The sequence below is a fragment of the Protopterus annectens genome, chromosome 1.part1 (assembly GCF_019279795.1).
Source record: "Protopterus annectens isolate FY-2018-M chromosome 1.part1, PAN1.0, whole genome shotgun sequence".
NCBI classification, from domain to species: domain Eukaryota; kingdom Metazoa; phylum Chordata; order Ceratodontiformes; family Protopteridae; genus Protopterus; species Protopterus annectens.
Window position 1 is genome coordinate 1825772013 of NC_056726.1, and position 24472 is coordinate 1825796484.

Below are 24472 nucleotides of genomic sequence, written 5' to 3' on the forward strand. Positions count from 1 at the left end.
TGGCTTCTGCTTTGATTCCTCATTTCATCTGCCTCACAATGTACAACTCATCAACTGCCCAGGTTTCTGTACCATACAGTAGTACTGGTCGCACCACTGTTTTGTACACCTTACTTTTCAGCTTCTTTGGCATTCTTCTGTCATACACTACCCCTAACACTCTTTACCAGTTGCCTGCAGCCCCTCTGATTCTAGCTTTAATCTCCTCATTTAGACTTCCCTTCTCCTCAACCGCCCCTCCCACATACTTGAAGCTGTTAACCTGCTCCACTATTTTCCATTCTATGTCACTTTCAACTCCTTCTGATTACATTACATTTATTGCCATTAAAGCTGTCTTATCTGTTCTCAGTTTCATCTCATGTGCTTTTGGTTTTGCATTCCATTCCTCTGTCATTTGCTGAAGTTCTCATTCAGAGTCTCTTTGTAATGTCACATCATTTGCATATAGCAACTCTGTTGATCTTTCCTCCAGCTTGTTTGGTGATGTAGTCCATCACCATTATGAACAGCAGTGGGGTCAGAGCTAAACCCTGATACACACTTACTCCTACTGGGAACCCCTCCGTGAAACCAAACACTGTGTGTACTTCAGCCATTGTGTCCTTGTACATAGCCTGCACTAATTCTGTCAATGTTTATGGGATTTTAAACCACCACAGGACTGCCCAAATCAGCTTTCTTTGGACCTTGTGATATGTTTTTTTCCATGTCTGGGATTGCCCATTTAGACTCTTTCCTCATCTCTACCTGCTTCTCAACTATCTGTCTTACTGCAACAGTCATCTGGGATACTCCTTTTCTCTCCATACTGTTAGGAGTACCCTCGGAAGCCATTTCTCCCCATCTCACCCATCATCTTCACCAGATCTGCTGTGACTTCATCTGAGCCTGCTACTTTCCCTAACTTCATTTTCTTTAGTGATATTGTGGCTTAGAGGCACTTCATTGGAAAAACAAAACAGCAAACAAAATTAAAAAAACAGAAAGACAATATGGGGTGGGGTGGGGGATACTCTATACAGCATGCCTTAAATGCAGTAAAAAAGACTCGAACATGTACCCTCTTATCAAGGATATTAGTCCTCTGCACAACCACTAGAAACTATTTTTTTATGTCATAGTAAGTATGAAACCCAAATGAGTGGCACAATTCAATGCTTGCAGCAGTCCATGGATCAGAAGGAACATATGAGGGAACCTTCAGTAACCCCAGAAAACCCTGTAACAGTTAGGAACCACTCTAAGGCAAATTACATATTATTAAGCAATACCTGACAGAATTTCAAATTCTGCCAAATCTGGAAAACACAGCTGCCCATGCAGAATTGTACACAGAAGCTGTGTACAATCATGTTACTAGACGCATACAGACAGCTGTGCCTATCAGGCACAAGCTTAGATCAAACTGAAAAAATGAACCATCCTGGTGGAATCTAAACAAAAACAGACTGTACAACAAAAGAAAAAAAGTCATTGTTAAAATTAGGAAGTGCAGTACTCAGCAGGATAAAAACTGTTTCTCATTGGCTAAACAAACAACTAAGAGGGAAAATTAAGTCTACCAATGCCAATTCTGAAGTAAAAATAGCCTCCCAGGCCAAAGACAACCCCAAGGCTTTCTTGTCTATGCCTGAAGGATTCCATTTAGAATATCAGCTTTCCATAATGTTGAACTTCATATGGTCAAACTCATATGATCAACTTTATAGAATGTCGAAAACTACCAAAGCACACAAAACTGTGATTTTGCACTACCATATCCCCTTCTAATTATATACACCAAGTCCAAGATAATATTACAGTGGGGAAAAAGGTCAAAATTCCCTATCCTCATTGTACCAAGATCTGAGTACAAATGGTTTGATGGTCCATAAAGTCAGTCATATGATTTCAACCATATGAAGTGTGACTTAATGGAAATTCACCATTCTAAATGGGATCCATATATGACACCTCAAAGGCAGTACACAAAAGTGCAGAGAACCGATTGTTAATGGATCCAGTTACACACAGCCAGTAGATATAGCAAATCTGCTAATTGACAAATTCATCTCCAATTTTACTCCCACCTCCATGACTACACCCCAAGTAATACTTCAAACACGATCCCTCCAACTATCACAAGGGAGCAGCTAGAACATTGCATCAATAGGCCTTGATAATATTCCAGGAAGCCTCCTAAATACCTGGAGTATCACTTATCTGGACCTCTGGAGCCTCTCTTTAACCATAGCCTCCAGACAGGCTTTGTGCCACATGAATGGAGGACTGCAGTAGTCATCCCTCTGCACAAGGGTGGCCTGTAAATGAACCCTAGGAAGTACAGACCCATAAGTCTGAATAGTCTCACATGCAAAGCCATGGAAACAATTATCACAGATATGATTATTAATAACATAGGAAACCTCCAGACACTGGAGCCTGCCCAGCTTGGCTTTGTCAAAGGCAGATAATGTCTACTTAATCTGGTGGACTTCTTTGAAAAAGTCACCAAGGCAATGAATGAGGGCAAAATGGTGCATACTGCCTATCTTGAATGGCTAAGGCATTCAATACAATGCCCCACTCTGGCATTGTACACAAATGCATGGAATTAGGCATTAACCCCTATGCTATGCACTGGATAGCTAGCTAGCTTTCAGATAGGCAATTAGGATAGGAGAGAGCATCTCCACAAAGGGGCAGGTCAGTAGTGGAGTCCCTTCAGGGCTCTGTGCTGGGCCTGCTCATTTTTGGCATTTACTTCTTGGAAGTCAAAGCCAATGTTAAAGGCCTGGCTGACCATGTTTGCAGATGCCTGTACACTAGTAGGGGCCATAGAATCCTCCATAAACACTACCATTTTATAGGAAGTAATGGCACAGACAAAGGCCATGGCTTAAAAGTCAGTGCCAAGAAATGCATAATGGTACCCTTTGAGAAGCTGGCCACCCAAGAAAACTTCCTCATTGATATCACTCCTCTAGGAGTGCATCCAGTATTCATGGATTTGGGGATATATGTGGATAGTAATGTCGCTTTTGACCAACGTGTTTAAAGCAGTAAGGAAATCATTCTATGCTGCTCAGCTTATTATCAAGGGCATGGCCTCTAGGTCCAAGCATGTCATTGTTTCTCTGTAGTTAGCCCTCATCAGACCCATCACTGAGTAGGTCTCAGTATGCACTTGACCAGACATATGCAGCAATGTCCAGAGAAGCTCCTCACAAAAAGAATACAGGGTGTAAACAACATGCCCTATGCAGATCACCCTGAAGCCCTATATCTGTAATAAGTTTCTTGCAGACTGTTGAAGACATGCAAGGCATCCTCGGATACTGCTCTGATAATAATTTTGCACACCCACAAAATCAATAGCATCAGAACTACTCAATCTAGGGACTTGAACTTTGCTTATGACATAAATAGGACATGCTGGAGGGACAGCTGTGAGTCTTAGAAAATCTCTGTCCACTGGAACAGGCTTCCCATCCATGTGAAGCAGAATTTTTCTCTAAACCTATTCAAACATAACTTGGACCAGTGGGTGTGAAGTCAGAAATTCACCCCTGATTTAGCACCTTTGTCTCTAATGGACAGAGGCTGTCTGTAAATCATACACTGGTTTACATATACCCCTTAAAATAATCTCTAAGGCCCAAAACACTTTTAGGATACATCTGGGATGCATGACTAGGCTTATATAGGCCCCAGTAGTCATTAGCCTAATATACACCTATGACCCTATGAACCTATAAAGCTGGGAGATACACTAGGTAACACCAGGGAGATTATTTAAGCTATTACTAGGACACACAAAGTTAATGGAGGAATGGTTTTACCATCAATATGCATTCTACAGAAATAACAAGAATGAAATTCTAATGTCTGGCATTATTAACTGACTGTATGGAGATTTAATTTATTTGGACAGGGACAAAAATAAAAATAAAAACAAACATTGGGAACATTATCTCAACTCTTAAGCAAGTAAGAGGTATGTGGTGTTTCTTTGTGTGTGTGTGTGTGTGTGTGTGTGTGTGTGTGTGTGAAGCTTGTGAGAGATTAAATAAAGTGGAGTGCCTGTGCCGCCAATGTGATGCATGGGCTGCCAATTTTAACTGTCAGAGGAAAGTACTGGTTAGCACTAGAGGTAGTTAACAACAATTCAAAGAGACACAAATTAGTTGATAATGAGTTTTTTCCTCGTTGTGACTAATGTGTCTCTGAATTACACTTAGTCATGGAAACAGACCCATTTTACTGCAGCTATTATTGCAGGCAGTGGTATTGTTTTTGAAACCTCTGGACATGTCTTTACATTTCTGCAAACTATTCTTAGAAAGTTTTCAGGTCAATTCAATGGGATGGTTAGCCATATACAGCACAGTTCCTGAGCTAATAGCCCTTAGGGAAAGCTGGAAGCACAAAACCAAAATATGTCTTTCTGAGCAAGCTAAATATGCCCATTTGCTATTATATTAGTTCTTGTTTTGTAAGAATACACTAATGGTAATCTCTTTCTCTCTCCGTGTCTGTCTGCCTCTCTCTTCGACTTAATTTAGCATATGGAAAAAATGTGAGATGTACACGTTTGCTGTAAACCAGTGACACAACACAGAAAAACTGACAATAATGGTAATAAAGTCCTGCTGGTGGCAGCTGTTAATATAGGATCATATCTCTGAAACCATTTGAAAAATTTCTAGCACATCTTTCAGACTGATACATTTTATTATCACCAGCCAAAACATGTACTTTAGTGATTTTCCATTTAAAGACACATAGATATCTTTGTGTAATGTGCTTCACTGCACATGGGTGTAAACCTGGAGAAGGGTGATCACAAAGTCCATTGTCAGAAAACATCCAAATTCAGGAGAACTACATATGATTTTTTTCCTTGATGCAATGGCAAGTCATTAAAGGTATGTTTTGGATAAATATTGCATTCTCTACACTGAAGAGATGCAGTGTACCTATCCCTAATAGAATCAAAGTATAATGCAACATATCAGCCTCTGACACTATCCTAGCTGTAACACCCTACATTTGGTATCCACATAAAATGCTGCTTACCATTTCCCCTTTGATATTTACTAATAAAATGTAAATGTTCGGGCAGTTGTAATGGGATACTGTGCTGTAAAACATTCTTAAGGCTTCCATTCTACCCTTAAGCATTTCAATGCAGCTCAATGATGAGTTTGAATATACTACTTTCCCCTTCGGGCACACAGAGCCTTGGTTATTCTATGTCTGCAGTGAAGAAAAATTGATCTATCATTGAAGTATATACTGTTGTTCTTCTGATATAATAATAATTCAATAGATGTATTTTAAGGGCATATGGCACACTGATAACCCTGAAAAGAAATCATATTATCATCACTAAGAGGGCAAAATATAACACAACATACTAGTGTGTCAATGTGAAATGCCCATAAAGCCCTACATTTGTAATCTATTTATAAAATTACATATTCCAGTCCCCTTTGAGAGTTAATAAGCTATCAGGAATGTATAATAGGACACTTGGGCAAAAAAAAAATGCACCTAAGACTATTCTACTCTTAGTAGTTTTATTGCAGATCAGTGGTGAATTTATCCAAGGCATATTGATCCCATTGCACATAGACATTTGGCCATGATATGGTTACAGTGAAATCTGGTGAAATGCAGTTTACGTCTGATGGCAGAGCAATGCTTTAAAAATATATTCTGGACACAGATAGCTCCCCCTCTGCAGTAGTCATTATACTATGTACCAAAACTATGACAATGAAATGTCTGTCAAATGTTACATTGGGTATCAGTGTATAAAAAGCCATGTGCCAGTCTCCATTTGAGATTTCTTAATAAAATATTCAGGATATTATGAGAGAAAACATATGTAAAACATGCACGTAAGGCTGCTATTCCTCCCTTAGGTGTGCTATTGTAGCTCATTGTTAGATTTGACTGCACTTCACTGTTGGTCTTAGCCCAAGTTTTAGACATACTCTATTTGCAGAGACAAAAACATTGCTTTGTGGGGTGAAGTATATGTTATTTTTTCATCAGATCTAACGGTAACTTAGTTTATATGTAATCTGCGTAAGTGCCTCATTCTTCAACCAGAGCAGCTATCATGGATTTACCTCTAATGGAAAGTATAATGCAAAACACGACTCTGTGCCAGCGAAATGCCTATGTGAAACCCTAAATCTAGTGACTAAGTATTAAATGCCATACATGGATCCCACTTTCAGAGTTCTTAACAAAATATCCAGGAAACTACTAACAAATATTTTAGGTAGAAAACGTACTTAAAACTGTCATTCTAACTTGGGTGTTTCAATGCATTTTATTGCTGATTTTGCTGATTTTGTTTTTATTCATTTGATCTTGCCCAATTGCTGCCCTATCCTTACCCTTCTGAACCACTCATTACTCTATCCAAATTGGAACTTGCTACAGTAAAAAAAGTCTTATGGCTTTTCCTGGTTAGGGGTCACCACAGCAGATCACTGACCCGCTTATGACTGGCAGTGGATTTTTACTATGTCGAATTGCCAGCCCGGTGCCCAACCTTCAGAGAAGGCACAAACACACTCATGCACCTACCTGCATGTCTTTTAAAGTTCAGTCAATTGTAAGGAGGACATGCAAACTCCACACAAAAGGCACTCCACCCGAGAACTGAACCAGAGAGCCTCTTGCTGAGAGGAGACAACTCTAACAGCTGAACCACTGTGGCCAACTGGAACTTGGTACAGTAAAGCCACGTCACTATGGACAATTAATTCCCTAGTTGGAGGGTCACATTAGCCTTTTCACTTTCCAGAGCAGCAAAGGTTAGGAAGAAAGGAGTAGGCCAGTCTGTTGGAGCCTAGGAGAATTCTCTCCTCTTCCACTGGATCTGTTAGTCACCATGGTCACTGACTAAAGTTCTCCTAATGCTACCAACATGTGGGGACCATGTGTTCTTCCATCTGCAGGTGTAACAGGTTGTGTAAAATAGGCTCATGTACTGGGAGTGCAACAGCTATTGTTTCCTCTTAGGTCACAACCAAGCCATGAGCCAATGCGATGTTCCACCTGGCAGGGTGAGTTGCTGATGGACTCTCACTCATCCTCCTTGGCCCATTCTCTCTCTCCAGCACAAGTGATTTTAATTGTACATCAATCATATGAGTCCCAGACAGGGTTTCCCCATTCTGTGCCACAACACATCTGACACAGATATCCTCCAGAAGGGCCTCACAGAAATGGATAACTGGTGCCAGAGCCATGGCCTGAAGTTAAACGCCAAAAAATGCATAGTCATACCCTTCGGGAAAAACAAGGTTACCCCTAGCTACCATATAGGTGGCAATCCACTGAGCACAGAAAAAGTCATCAGGGATCTGGGGACCCAGGTTGACAGTAGCCTTTCGTTTGACACTCATGTTGCTAAAGTAGTTAGGAAAACCTTCTATATCGCCCACCTGATCATGAAGGGATTCACATCTAGATCAAGGGAGGTCATCGTTCCCCTGTACTCATCACTCATTAGACCTATGATTGAGTACAATGCCCGTTCGAATGTATCTGACCAGACACCTGCTGCAGCTTGAAAGGCCCCAAAAGTTCCTCACCAAAAGGATAAAGGGTCTCAAAAATATGTCTTATGCTGCCCGACTGAAAGAACTCCAGCTCTATTCAGTCTCATACCGCTTGCTCAGAGGTGACCTGTGCCTGACATATAAGGCCATGTCAAACCCAGATTTGATGAATATGCTTCACCTCAAAAATCTAGATCCTCAGAACCACAAGGGCGGAGACTTAAACCTTGACACGGTTATAAATAGAACGTGCTGGAGGGACAGATTCATCACCCAGAGACTCCCTATGCTGTGGAACAAAATCCCGGTACATGTGAGGCAGAGCACCTCTCTGGCCTTGTTCAAGAGGAATCTTGACCAATGGATGGGAGATTTCAGATATACCCCAGGGATTACTTCAGTGTCACTGCTTGACAGAGGCACAGCAAAATGATAGGCATAGTTTTTATTCAAACTAAAGGGGTGGCGAAAGCCACATAATTATGGGCTAGGCTTATAAATGCCCTTGGGCAGATAGCCGAGTATGAACCTATGAACCTATGAACCTAAGACAGGAGCTTATTGTTAAATATATCTGTGCAGCATTACCCTTTATAATAGAATGTTTTAGTCATGATATGTTTAGAATATCAAAACATTGCTTTACCTGGTAAAATATAAATTATTTTTACTGCTGATGCAATGCCAACTCAGTAATGATATATATGTTTATGTATTGCAGTCTCCATCCTGAAGTGAAGTGAAGTCTTGCATGTGCCCCTTCAGTGGTTAATTAATATAAAATAACATGCCAAAATGTCAAGAAAAAAGCTAAACTTTTATTTGTTATAAAGACCAAATGCCAGTTCCACCTCTGAAAGTTCTTAATAATTGTTACAGAATTATTATTGGATATTCAAGTACAAAATGCATGCAAGACTGCCATTATAACATAGAATTCTGAGCAGCTAAATGCTGAGCTTAATTGCCTGATACTGTCCTCAGTACAAGGAATTAAATTATTGCCATGTTTAAAGTGAAATGTCTAGTGAAATATATAACAAAGCATACTTCTGATGCAGTAACAAGATCTGTTACATTTTGCACCCTGAACAGAAGTCATATATGCCATGTAGGCTTATTGGTGGAACATGTAAGTACAGATTTATTTCTCCAAATCATAATGACATTTTCTAATAAAAATGGACAACATATCTTGTTATTCACTAATAAACTACACTTTGGTTATAAGTTTAGGTACAGAGGCAATGGAACAATTAATTGCATGCAGAATTTTCAAGTGCCATATAATGCCCACACAATTATGGGTAATGCTTTCTTTGTTAAATATTTACATTTTTTGCATGAACATTTCAAATGTTGGAAAGCATCATCTTCAGTGCAATGAATATGTGTTAATTTTAGTTCTTGTGTTATTAAAGAAAAATATATTTAGAATGCTATGTACTATCTATTCACATCTAGAAAAAAAATAATAATAAAGTAAGACAGGTTGTGCCTTGTTTGTATTTCTAAAATGTCACGAATACTATTTTCATCTCCTTTCACACACACATTGTGCCTGAGGAATGTGCCCCTTCTGATTACAACCCAGTCCTGCCAATAGACCAATCCAAAAAAAATTCTGGAACACCATCAATGAGACATTTCACCCAGGAAACCCTTCTACCCCTAACCCCTACCCAAATAACTCCCCCCAAGAAACTGCCACCCTTCTAAACAATTACTTTATAGACTCTCTCTGCAAAATTACTTTACTCAAGCAGATCACAACATTCCACCACCTCTTCTCCTACCCCATCCAACAGAACACCCTTCTCACTCAGACCAGTTCCCACTGCCTATATCAAATCACTCCTGCTCATAGGTTCATAGGTTGATACTAGGCTATCAGCCCTAGGGCCTATACAAGCCTAGCCATAACAATTCACTGACTATTTCTTCCCACACTATTTATTTCCCTGGACCCCTGTCTAGCAGGGTGACTGATGTGATCCCCAGGGTGAATTTCCTTCCTCCCATCCAATCGTCACGGTTCCTTTTGAAGAGGGCCAAAGAGGCACTCTGCTTGACATGTATGGGCAAGCTATTCCAGAGTTTGGGGAGCCTCTGGGTCAGGAACCTATCCCTCCAGCATGTTTTGTTTATTGTGATGACAAGGTTTAGATCCTTGGAGCATGTGGCTCTGAGGGATTGGGATTTCTTTAAGTGTAGCATGTCCAACAGCTCTGTGTTTGACATGGCCTTGTATGTTAAGTAAAGATCGCCTCTGTGTAGACGATATGTGACAGAGTATAGCTGGAGTTTTTAAGGCGGTCAGCGTAGGGCATCTGCTTTAGGCCTGTGATTCTTTTAGTGAGGTATTTCTGCAGCCTTTCCAGTTGTTGGAGATGTCTTGAGAGGTACATACCAAACGGGGCATTGTATTCTATAATGGGTCTAATGAGGGATGAATACAGTGGGACAATGACCTTCTTTTTTTCTGGATGAAAAGCCCTTAGTGATGAGGTGTGCTACATAGAAGGATTTCCTGACTGTTTTGGCGATGTGGTTATCGAAGGTGAGACCACTGCCCACCTGTGTCACTAAGTCTCTTTTCACACTTTCAGTGTTTAGTGTACTGCCACCTATATGGTAATTCACAGATACATGTTTTTTCCCAAAAGGGATAACTATACATTTCTTGGCATTGAGCTTGAGCCCATGGCTCTGGCACCAAGCATCTGTTTCTGTAAGGCCCTTTTGTAGAGTATCCACATCATTTGGGGATTCAATAATGGCTCCCAGTTTGCAGTCATCTGTGAACTTTGTTAGCCAGAGTCCCTTAGTGCTGGCCTGTACTTCAGAGAAGTAGATGTCAAACAAGAGCGGTCCCAGGACTGAACCCTGAGGTACTCCACTTGTCACTTGTCTGGAGCTGGATTTGGAGTCGGCTACTTTTACAGTGTGGGTTCTATCAGTAAGCCAGTTAGCAACCCATTGGGTGACGTAGGGATTAATGCCCAACGTAGTAAATTGATCTATGATTCCAGAGTGGGGGATAGTGTCAAGGACCTTGGCAAGGTCTAGATAGGCTGTGTGGACCACCTTACCCTTGTCCATGGCTCTGGAGACTGATTCGAAGAAGTCAATCAGGTTCAGGAGACAAGATTGGCCCTTCACGGACCCAAACTGGGTGGGTCCAGTGTTTGAAGGTTGCCAATGTCTTTGTTTATAAGTTCCATGATAATACGCTCCATGGCCTTGCAGATAAGGCTCATCAGACTGATGTGATAGTAGTTTCTGAGATCCAAGGTGGATCCCCCCTTGTGGAGTGGGATAACTGTAGCTCTGCACCACTCATTGGGCACGAAACCTGAGGTGAGGCTATGATTAAACATGACACTTAGGTGAGGTGCCAGTTCTTATTGCAGTTCATGTAGTACACAGCCTGGTATGTCATCTGGTCCCATGGATGCTTGATACAGATTCTAAGCTTTGGAGAGTACATTTTTAACCCACGTGGCCGTTATTACCGGAATTTGGCAATCTTCCAGTATTGAGATGGGCCATTTAGGGGGTGAGAGGGGGGTGAAGTTGGCACTGAATCGATCTGCCAGGATATTGGCAATATCCTTGGGATCAGTATATTTAATGGCATTCTGTTTTAGTTCAGAGCAGATCTGAGCATTGCCATTTAGATTTTTGACATAGTTATAGAATGCCTTGTGGTTGTCTTTGGAATCTTTGGCAATTTTATTTTCATAACTAGCTTTGGAGAATTTTATGAGGGATCTCAGTTTCTTACTGAGGCTGGTAAGGGAGATTTTTGCATCCTGGGATTTTCCTCTTTTCTGCAACAGTTTCTTCCTTTTGTTGTAAAATTTGTTTATGGCAGGGGACCACCAGATTGGCTTCCTTTTTTGGATGAAAGCATCTTGGTTCTATTTGGGATGGTATGATTCATGCATGAGTGGATGTGCTCATACAGTGCCTTAGTGTAGGATTCAGCAGTTGCACTTTTATTTTCCGCCTGCATGGGTGTCATGAAGTTTGTCACTTCTGACTTGAGTAGCATGAAGTTGGTTTTGGAGAAGATTTTTGTGGAGGTTTCCTTACTGGGGGTGGGGGTGGGATGTGGATGTTAAGGGTGATTAGCTTATGGTCAGACCTGACTAACGAGGGGGTGACCATAGGTGTGGAGCATCGATTTCCCATGTTGGTAATGACCAGGTCTAGGATATTGGAGCCCCTGGTGGGACTATGGATTAGTTGATCCAGGGCATTGGAATTTATGAATTCCAAGAACCGTTGGGCAAAGGTGTTGGTACATGAGTAGTTTTCCCAGTCAATGGCAGGGTAGTTAAAATCACCCAGTATTAGGGTGTTTGGTTCTATCTTAATATTTTCCAGTATGTTTAGAAAGGTGTATGGAGGATCTTGGGGTATGGTGGGGGATCTGTAGCAAGCTACAATTTGGATTGCAGTCTTACCCAGTGTTAGTTGCACCTGGAGAATTTCAGATGCATTGTGTTGGGCAACTATCCTGGTGGTGTGAATATCCTTGGTGAATATTGACACTCCTCCACCTTTGGTGTTTTGGTCCTGGTTTGGTGGCCAAAAAGTGTGGTAAGAGTTGTAGCCTGGTATTGCAGGGGTGCTCTCTGGAGCCTTGAACCAGGTCTCAGTTACTGCACAGATATCAATGTTCTCCGTTTTTAGGAGTGCCTAGAGAGAGTGCATTTTGAGGTTTAGACTTCTACTAGGCTCAAATGTAAACCTTGCTCACCCTCTACTGATAACCTACCTCTCCTCTTCCTCAAGATTGCCACTGATGCTATAGCCTACCCTGTCTCTCTTCTTATAAACAGATCCATTCAAGAAGCCACTGTTGCCTACACATGGAACTCCTTCTATACAATACCATTACATAAAGGTGGGAATTCCACTGACCCATCCAATTTTAGACCCATAGCTATTCTTTCCCCACTTTCTAAAATTCTTGAAAAATGCATTCATACTCAGTTTCTCAAACTAGTAATTCATGAAAATCTTCTGGCTCCCACCCAACATGGGTTTAGGCCAAAACACAGTGCTGCCACTGCCTTCCTATCCTTTACTCAAACTGTAGCTGAGGCTAGGGACAACAACCAACTTGTATTCTGTCTATTCCTTGATCTCTCAAAAGCCTTTGATATAGTGTTCCACTCCAAACTACTAACTATCTGAACTAAACCTCTTTTCTTCCACTCTTAACTGGTTCTCCAGTTACCTCACTAACAGACTAGACTCTGTGAGATGGCACACTTCCTCCTCCCCCTTCCTACCTATTGAATCTGGAGTCCCCCAGATCTCTATACTGGGGCCCCTCCTATTCAACATCTTTACTACCAACCTCCATACAGCCTGCAGCCACAGTATGCAGGTGACTCTACACTTATCTTCTTCTCTGACAACATCTCTCACCTCCAGACACATACCCAAAACTCCATCCTGTATATTGAAAGATGGCTTTCAGAAAACCAGTTTATCTTAAATCCAAAAAAGACAAAACTCCTTCTATTCCTCCCTTGAACTCTATCCCAGCCAAATCCACCTTTACCATCACATCCCTTGACAATGCCACCATTAAAGCAGAACCTCACACTAAGCTGCTTGGCAACATAATAGACAATCAACTAAAAATTGACCTTCATATTCAGCAGAGTGTAATAAAATGCATCAAAAATTAGGATTAGCTTACAGAAATAAGAAATTCCTCACCTCTAACTCTACATCTTCTCTAGCTCAAGCTTTCCTCCTAACCTGCCTACTCTACTCAGCTCCAATTCTCACAAACACACAGTTTCCAAGCATGAACAAGCCTATAACAAAATAGCTAGATTTGCCGCAAATCTACCCTACAACTCTCAAAACTGCCATGCACTAACAAAGCTAAATTGGCTAGAATTCCCCCAGTAACTCCTACTGTGTTAGCTACAAATAACACATTCAATACTCTACAAACCCACTGCCTGTGCCTCCCTCTCCTCACTTGTATCCAATTACACTCCTAACCATATCAATATCTCCTTGACATCTACAAACCCAACAAAAACATAGGCAAACTCCCTTACAAATACTCAGTGTCTCAGGCCTGGAACAAACTTCCCACTTATGTAAGAAATATCTCACACCCAAAACATTTTAAAAAAGAGCTAAAACACTTCCTTGCAAACACATGGCTATTCCTCTGTCTAAACCCCACCTAATCCATCCCCTATCTCCATCCTCCATCTTTATCTTCCGCATTTCTTCTGTCTGCCATAACTCCCATTTCTTTTTTCCTCTTTCATAAAAATATCATACCACACTTTCAAGTGCAACTACTTTCTATGCAAACACGTATATTTTAATATTTTCTTCTGTAACCAAATTTTATGTAAATACCCTTATACAAAATAGCCTTGTGTATTATTTCACTCTGTTTTTTTTCTTGTTTTTTGTACATCCTGCCTGACTACCTTGTAACTGATGTCTCTGTCTGTTGTAACTGACAAGAAATATTAAAGATTAACAGTAATCATGTAATTGCCACTTACTGTCACATACAGTGTGTTTGTTCACTGCTCATACTTGCTTGCTCCTCTAGTGTCTGACTGTGAACAATGTGATAGAAATAATGGCCATAGTAATATATTCAACATATTGCTTTCTTATACATGCAGACCCCCCCCAAATACACCACACAGATGTTTTTGTTAATAGCAATCAAGTAATGTTTCTTTGCTTTTACACACAGTCCACCACAACATCTCCCATGGTAGGGATCATCTAGTCTGACTTTTCCCATTGGATCATTGACTGTAATCAAAGTAAAGGAGATAATGATCACAGTAATGTGCACTTCAAATTCTTGCTGTCATACTCATTCACTCCCTTTCCTGGCAAGCAATGTCAGTGATTAGCAGTGCTGAATTAATGTTCCTTTCTTTCCCATATTCTTCCTCTCCCACACTTACTCTTGAATTCTGCCCATAGTTTGATCGTTTCAGTGCTTAAAGTGTAAGAAATATTTTTTTTTCACTTGCTGCTCTCACATACATGCCTTCTGCTGCAGTAATTTTGAAAACAATACAAAAAACAGCATGAATTGTATGATCAACTCTTTGAATAGTATAAACTAATACTAATGACTTCAGACTGAAATGGATCCCTTCCAGAATTTTCAAACATGTAAATGTATGGAAGCGGAAACTATCCCTCAAGAGTCAAGCATTGTCTTGCATGGCCGATCTCTAATCAGATAATAGATCACTGGGTAAGCACTGAGATTAGTTGCTCTGAACAACAGATATCAGTGTTAACCTCACAGAGAGCTGGCTAGCTTTGACATGTTACTGTGCAAGAGGCAAAGAGAGGAGAAGTTATGCTAATAAATAGGATAAAATCTCATTTCATGGGAGTATATTTTCATTCATTCATTTTAAAAATAGTTTTGTGTTATTATTTCATAATGTAGTAATTAGGTGTGCCAAGGGTGAAGATTTTTTTTTATTTTAAAATTTGAATGTTATGATTTTAGATTAAAACATATACAGAGAAACCACACTATCTCATCACCTGCATTTCTGATAACACTATAATTTAACACCTACAATAAAGGGGTTAAATACTATATTTTTCACACAATCTGGTACTTAGATGATGTTCACATGAAGTCCTTTGAATAATAATTTATCTACCTAGATGCTGTCTTCTTGGCTAAGCAGTAAGTCTTTAACATATAGAGTTTACTTACTTATGGAGTTGCCTTTCATATCATTCCAAATGACAGTGTAGCTCTTGAGGAAGCCATTACATTCATCTTCAGGTATATTGTCCCATATTAGTTCCACTTGTGACTTCTTCATATTTTTAGCTTTAAGCTCTGGGGCTTTGGATGGAGCTACATAAAGGTAAAATGACATGTAATGATAAATGAAAGTGTTGTAATATCAGCCATACTGATTAATAAAGAAAATATTTAAGACTGGCAGAGCACACTGATTTCTCTTTGTAGTGTCTGAATGTAGACTATTACACAGGAATTTATTATGTTAGTCTTTAGAATATGCTGCACTTCACTTATTGCTGTTATGCCACAAAGCTTTGCCCTCATGTACAGTATAATTGCTTCTGTATAGTGGGTTGCATTGTCTTGGCTATAAGTGCATTACAATAACTTCTGCCTAGTTCCTTTGCATGTCTGGTAGTGTCAGTGGAACATTCAGCTAAGACTCCTGCATTAACAAATATTTGTGTGTGGTTCAATGCTCTAAGGAAACTAGGCTTTCTGTGGGAAAAACAGCCTAAGTACCTAAAATAATGTCAGTTATCCTGTATTCCCTTGTAAACTTGAAATAAGGCTTTTTCCTCACTAGGATGCATCACTGAAAAAGGGTATTTAAGATTTAATTACAAACAGTGAAACAAAAAGTGTGAGGTAAGTTAATAACTAAGCAATAGGATCAGAGACATGGTTGCCATCTAGCTTATATAAATGTAGATTGCCATCTTTATCAGCAGTCCACTGCATTTAATTCATTTCCTTCATCCTGGAAAATCTACATTTTTTTGTCATACTCTGGGAAGAACTTTCTGTTAAAATATGTATCATCTCTCTTGAATTCAAGTACTTTTTATATTCATAAGTGGTTGCTGATTTTCTGCTGTTATAGCTAGGGGGGTAATCTAAGTGGCAAATGTTACTTGGACTAGGAGATTATAACTCCAGGCTGGACATAGCATTATTTTTTTTTAAATTGGCATTGTATTCTTAATTCTATTGAGCATTCACAGCTGACATCTGTTATATTTAATACTTATAAGTGTGCCATTGAAAAAATTTTCAAAACTTACCATACCCACAATAAATCACTAATTATGAAATGTAGACCTAATATATCACATATAGGAGGGGAAAATATGGGAAATGTATTTGAATTTGACATGACGTATGTTTATCTAACAATCTTTTACATTTAGTATGGTTTCATTGAAAGGTATATTAATGGATTAAATAACCCAAATAAAAGAGGGAGTTTATTCAGATTTCTAGCTTTACATAAATATAACCTGATTTTCTTACAAGAAACACACATATTGAGGGAAAACATAAACACATTAAACACTAATAAATATATAGTCTTAGTAAGTTCAGACCATACAAAAAAAAAAAAAGAGGAGTAGCAATCCTTTGGAATAAATATTTGCCACCACCTAGAATTATTAAGACCTATCAAGATGATAAATAGTATAAATGAATAAAAATATTTTCACAATGATCAACATATATTGGATGCCGAGCATAGGTATTAATGCAATTAAGCAACATCTAAACCAGGTAGTTCTCCAGTCAAAGGGAAATATCATTATTACAGGGGATTTTAATTGCATTCTAAAAGAAAATGAATCTTGCACATTAGGTAAAAGGAAAATAACCTCTCAGGCCAAACAATTAATAAATTTTATTGGCTCATATCATTTAAAAGATATATATGATTTTGCTGACCCTAAATAATTACAATATACATTTTTTTTTCTAATATGCATAATTCCTACTATAGGATAGACAGAATTCTATTCTCCAGTCAAATAATTAATGACTTAACTAAATCTAAGATCATATCATGCCCGTTATCTGACCATAATGCAATAGTTTTTGAACTTTATATTAATGTAACATTGAATGTGCAAATCAGAATTCCTGCCTATCTAACACAACTAAAAGAGTTCAAAAAATTCTTAAATCAAGAAAGTCAAAACTTTATAACTACAAACTTTTCTTCTAACATCATAGACATATATACATGGGATGCTTTAAACACATATTTATATGGGCAAATCAACAGATGGTATTCCAATAAAAGAAAAACTTGGGAAAAAGACTTAAAAGAAAGACAAGATAAATTAGATCTGTTGCAATGTAATAATAAAGACATACTCATCAAAAAGATCATTAGGGATGAAATAAGCAAACTGAACAATAAATATAGAGAAATATTATATCATAAGACGATGATTTACTTGGAAAAATATAAATTTCTTGCTTTCTCACTGAACCCCAAACATCTAAGTAATCTTAAAAACAAGACAAAAAGATTGAATAAACATAATCATATCAAATAGATTTACTCAGTATTGAAAAAAAGAACGTCTTCAATTTATATGATACAATAGACAAATTCAGAGATCATTTTCTTAGAATTAATCAAAATACAGTTAAAATTGAACCTAAAGATAAGATAAAAGAATATATTAATAAGAACATCAATAGTGAACTTAACAAACAACAAGCAGAAATTTTAGATGAACAAATAACATATTTAGAAATCTAAACTCAAATTAGTAAACTTAAACAAAATAAAGCACCAGGTAACAATGGTATCATACCAGAATTATATAAAATAATGCCTAAAAGTGCTCTCACCCTTCTTCATAATGTATTCTCCATAGCCCAGAATGAATCTATAATACCCCCATTCTGGAAGTGTACATTTATATCACCTATCTTGAAATCCAATAAAGATCCAATGTATTGCTCTTCCTATAGGCCTATCTCATTATTGAATGCAGATTATAAGATGTTCATGAACATTTATACTGAAAGATTGAGAAACTTTCTACCAAATTTAATGGAAGAAGATCAAACAGGCTTTATAGTTAACAGAAATACATTCGACAATATTAAAAGAATGTTAGCATTAACTGATTATTCTCAAAAAAGGAAAAGAAGATCTGACTTTAATAAGCTTGGACATAAATTCTGCATTTGATTCAGTAAATTGGGATTACCTGTTTGTATTACTTGAATGTCTGAACTTCTCAAAAAAATTTATAGACTTATTAGAACACTTTTATAAGGGGGCATTAGCATACATTAAAATCGGCACATCCATATCACCTAATATTCCTATTGTAAAAGGAACCAAGCAAGGTTGCCAATTTTCTCCTTTACTATTTACTCTGATAATGGAACCATGGGCTAATGAAATTAGGAAAAATAAAAATATAGAAGGATTGGAAATTAACACAGAAACATCCTTCAAAATTCAGCTTTTTGCCGATGATGTACTTATAACTTCAAATGGGAATGACTCCTCCATATCTTCATTATTCGATTTCATAGAATGTTTTAAAAAAATATCGGGTCTGTCCTTCAATGAGGACAAAACAAAAATGCTACCCATCTACTCAAACAAAAATAAAATAAAGGGTAATAACCATAAATATAAACCCATACGTAGGGATCATATTAGCCAAAGACACTAATACCATAATACAACTAAACTATAATAAATGTTTTGAAAGCATACAAGCACTCATAACGGGATGGAACACAATTTGTTTTATAACAGATAAAAGACGAATTATAATTAAAATGATTATTCTTCCCAAGATTCTCTATATTATTCAATCTATTTTATTACTACCCACTAAATCACAAACTAAAAAATTAAACACAATGTTGTTAAAATTCTTCTGGACCCCTAAAAAAACAAGAATAGCCTTCAAATATCATTTAAACAGTTGGAACAAGGGAAGAATAGCTTTCCCAGACCTACATTTATATTTAATATCTTCCATAACCAAAACTATAACTCAATTAATAGACACAACTTACTCAGCCAAATGGAAAAATTGTTGGGAAACAATAAACACAGAATTAATTATGAAACCACGATCATACAAAATGGATTTTTTAAATAATCCTATGTTATGGACTTTAAAAGACTACTTTACCACCCAAGTTAAACCAAAACATTCAACAAACTACATTTGTAATATTTTAAGAACTGTAGGAAATTTTCTATATAATCACCCCATTTACAATGAATGGATTTTTCTTGATATTCCCTATACCCTTTACTCAAGAAATGTTGTTATCATCTGATCCAAATAAAACACTACATTCAAACAGAAGGAATTACAATTTTGGTTTCATATGATTTCAGACTGAAAAGTTAAAAGTACAGATTTAATAATACACACATTTGATCTGGACAGATCCCTGTGGCTGGATATACAAACCTTTAGACAATTTCTAATAATTAAACTTGATTTGATAACTCCAGGAACCAGACAGGATTATCTTTTTTTGATAGACTACTTGGAATTAACCTTACAACACACATCCTCTTACACAGGCAAACTATCTTATATATACAGAATCATTAGAGAAGAAGTATATTGTTGCCCAGAAAACATTTGGAGCTACTATTATACAATTAATAATGAGTCTCCTAAGAAACAAGACAAAATAATTATTTTAGAATCAGCAGGTAAAACAACTTCTTCTTTTAAATGGAAATTATATACCTGGAGGTTTTTGTATACATAATTCTAAACACCTGAAGTCATGAATAAAATCAGTTAGAAAAATAAAATATGTAACAAATGTAAGTCTGGGGTAAATATAGGATGGGCACATATGTTCTGTGGCTGCCCTGAATTGAAACTTTACTGGGAGAAAGTCAATAACTTATTGCAAGCTTTATTTACATATAATTTTACTTTAAATATATCTATGGATCTCTTCAACACTACCATACCAAATTGTGTTAAAAAAAATTCCCCTTAATCTGGTCAATACTTGCTGTGGCCAGAAAGATCATTACAAGAAACTGGATCTCAGATTCCCCTCCAACTTTTACAGAATTCAAGAATGGCATACCATATAACTGACTCATGAACACTTAGGAAAACACATGCATACAATATGTGTGTAAACTTATAAAATTTGTAAAAAAAAGATTAAATCACACTATGAATTATTAAAATTATTCAAATTAATGGAAATTGTATGCTGATGTCTTTGTAAATACTTTAGTTGTTTTACGTTAGTTATTATGTTAATATGTTCTGAAACTTTCTTGTTACATTTATTGAGCTTGTTTGATTTTATGTAAAATTAATAACGCTGTTTTAACAAAAAAATATGTATCATCTCTCATGCTTGAATTGGTCTGCAGAGCATGTACATTTATCTGCATGACAGTGAACTGACTTGCAGACTGACTTTACTGTATGATTACTGCTTGCATCAGTAACCTGTCTGATACTTCTGTTTATATGCTCTTTATGTGTAATTTCCTGTATATTGCAGCTCTATCAGTAATTAGTAAGATTTTTTTTTTATTAATTTCATATATTTGCAGTTGTACTTGAATATTTCTAGTCAGTAAATACAATATAATAAATGGAAGAATGAAAACAGTTAGGAAAGAACAAACTAGCATTGCTGGCTGAGGGTGAGTCTGGAAGATACATTTCACAGTCTACACTGTAAAATGCATTGTGTAACTACTTGGGTTACTTAGTAGTCACTTTCATTGTCCTTCTAGATTATCTGACAACATATCAGGGGCTAAGTGTGTGGTTAACCTGTGCCAGAAATTCATTATTCTTTTTATGACATATAACCTGTTTACTTAAACTAGTAGGGGACATAAGGGCTGACCTAATAAAATAAATAAAGTAGGCAAAACAATTAAAAATACAATTTAAAAAGTGAATGACTATCCGAGAATATGCTAATAATCTAACTTGATATATGATATAAACAAGAAGCAACTAATGTAAACATCTTAGTTTTTGATGTTAACAGGGAGTATTGGTTACAACAATGAGTATTGGTTTCAGACACCCCCTCAAAAAAAATAGACCAGTGCCATCATGTTATTAATTATTTATGAAGCAAATAAAATCCCTGGACAGATTATGTTCCAAGCTTTGTTCCACAATGAGACTTTTGTAGGAAAATATAAACACATATCATAATACCTACATTAAGTCTACACGATATGTATTCAAGAATATCCCTACCATATTTTTTGTGCTTTCTAGTCACTCAGAAAGATTACACTAAGTGTACATGCAATCTACACTTCATGGTAAACATTATGAATCCCTGTTAATATTTAAAGCTAGGTAGGAAAATTAAAATTAGGAGAAAGAAGGTGTGAGTTATGCCTGTGTTGTCTGTTAATTCAGAACAGTGTACACTTGCTGTAGGCGTTACTGAATCCCAGGAATATATATTTTCAATTGTAACATTAAATCAAAACTATTGGATATCAAAATTCATGGCTGAGATCAAAACTGGCACATTTCTGACATCTGGGAATGATTGTACACTTTTCAAATCATATTTATTACATCTCACCAAATGGTTTTGTTCAAAATGGTTAAACATTAATTATGATACAAGTGAGATGATATATTTTGGACCATTAAAACCAAGATTATAAAAGACTTATGAATTTGATAACAGATAGCTTAAACTTTAAGATGATTGCCTTACATATTGTATGGTTCTTCTAGAATATTATAGCACGTTCATCCCATTTTTTAGTAAATTATTTATATCTTATGTTAGACCAATTTTTAGTATAATTATATGTTTTGTGCATACACCAAACTTAACAAACTTCCTAACATGAGCAACAGTAAAATGTTCATAATTAAGATGTTTTCCAATGAATCAGACAGTTATGCCAGGTAATCAGACTCTTTGATTTGATTAAGTCAGATATACTTGTGAAGATATGTGAAGGCTGCCAGCCTAGCTAGATATAATTTTGTAGGTAATTCTGTCATTTGTAAATATTAATATAAGCCACAGGCTTGTTCTCTTAAATGGAAGAAAATGGTGTTCAATGCTGAACATCAAAAATGTAACAACAGTGCACTCTGCTGGAAGAAAACTGTCAAGTCAAGCCTTATATGACTGATCTCAAACTTGGAGCCATTGTGTCTGAACCAGCAGATTCTATTGTTTTGAGACCAGAGTTAATTGCTAGATTTTACATATATAATGTCTTTAATTACTGTGGTTTCTGCTCCAGGTGCAAGATCAAAGGTATGTTAAACTCTGAGTTTATGTTAGCTTGGGAAACTAGAGAATTGTTAAGAATGATATAATCTAAAATGAGTCAGCAGGATGTATTATCAGTTTAAAGGACTTTCTCAGAGACAGAGAGAGAGCATTTTGGATTTTGTCTAAAGCTGACAAGAACTTACTAGTACTTTGTTTTGCTCTATATGCAACTTTATTTAGAACTATGATTGCTGATATATATAGATAGAAAATAGTAAGTTTAGTCTAGCTGTTTTTCTCTGTTAATGTCAGAACTATTCTACTGCATTATTTTAAGCATTTTCCTGTGATCTCAGAACTCTTGACCAGCACTGTGTAGTAAGACGTATTGTCTTGTGTTTTTATTATTTATTATTAAATATTTTTAAAACTTTCAACTGTGGCTGTTTTGTGTAGAATTAATTTAAGCTCTAGAGTGCATTGCACATATATAGTGATACTGTATAAAGCTACACTACACTTACAAGGACAAATGCAAGTTGTTTAAAAAATTATTATCTAAGTATAAATCCTTATCGATCGAGAACTGGTATTTTGAAAAATGTATCAAGGACAATATAGTCCCGAAAGGTCATAGGTTAAACAAGTTCCCCAATAACATTAATGGGGATGAGATTTTTTTCAAAGAAATTTGTGGTATTTTGAACAATTGTGGCCTATCCATTCTTAAGGCTATGATAGGGCACAATATTAAAATAATGCAGGAGACTAAAATTGAAATTGATAAGCTTCAGAGTGATATTAGTTGTGATTTATTATTTACCATAGATGAATACAAGCATATTTACTACAGAGTTCTTCATGACACAGATATGTATATCAATTTAAACATTAAAAGGAAGCTTAAGAAATTGGATCGGGACCTGAACGAATACAATGCAGGGACAGCTTATACACATGGCAAAAACATTAATGTACATAGACGCAATCAATGGTATTCCAATTATCAGATACAACCAGTGGATAGAAGGACACATCGTGGCCGTACATTTTACAAGGGGGGATATGAACAACATCAGCAAGGTAGATACAATAACTACGCTAGTAGATATAATGACAATAGGGGAAATAATTACTTGGATGAAGAATTTCCCATATTAGATAGAAATGACGTTACAGATAGAATGAATATCCCTGAGACAGTTGATGAAGTGAGAAGATCTGAGAGACTGAGGAATAGGAATCAACAGTCTTATGCGCAAGCTACTACAGGGAATTATGTTAATGAAGGGAGGAAAGGGGGAGATCAGGTTTTTTTAACTAATATAGACTTTGACATGGTGCACAGTGAATCTTCCCTTTCAGGTTACACGGAGGTTGGAAAACAAATTATACACACACACAATAAGTTTAATATTTTTAATTACACAGATATAGAGATTGATGCATGTCATTTTGATTTATTTACAAAAGGATTTTCTTTTGTTCCTGCTAAACAGCCCAGTGTAGAGAAACTTATTTTAGATGTTAAATTATTTACAAGAAAATTGAACCTTAGGCATATACATCAAGAATCTACAAATTTTAATAATAATAACAATAACAGTAAGTTTATCAGACATAGTACTTGGAACCCACCCTTGCAATATGAAATTTTAAATTTTGAACGATGTGTTATCAATAGAATTAGGAAGGAGCATAAAGCTAATCTGCAAAGGAAACGTAATTTGAGTAGGGCAGAAGAAAAATGATTACAAGATTTGAGCAACAATAGGGGGTTAAGGGTGATGAAACCAGATAAGGGAGTGGGTGTGGTTCTGATGGAGACTTGGGACTACATCAGAAAAATGAAAGAAATATTAGATAAGGATGAAAATTATTGTCTTGTTACCAAAAATGAAATCAATATATTTTACAAGAAAATTGATCTCATCTTGGAGGATAATTTGTTAACAGGACTAATAGACTTAGCTTTATACAATTATTTAAAAGTTCCAAAACCTGTCATCCCTGGTATTTTTGGAATACCAAAAGTGCACAAATCTACACTTGACCCCCCTTTAAGACCAATCGTTGCTTCACAAGG

General features: G+C 36.8%; 1 protein-coding gene across 1 annotated transcript in view; it reads right to left on the minus strand.

Annotated features, from left to right (window-relative positions):
- CSF3R (colony stimulating factor 3 receptor) overlaps window positions 1-24472 on the minus strand; it is a 556874-nt gene that overhangs the window by 140337 nt on the left and 392065 nt on the right. Inside the window, exon 12 of the mRNA XM_044089705.1 lies at window positions 15328-15474. Within this exon, the coding sequence (XP_043945640.1) occupies window positions 15328-15474 (147 nt within the window). The remainder of the gene's footprint in view (window positions 1-15327; window positions 15475-24472) is intronic.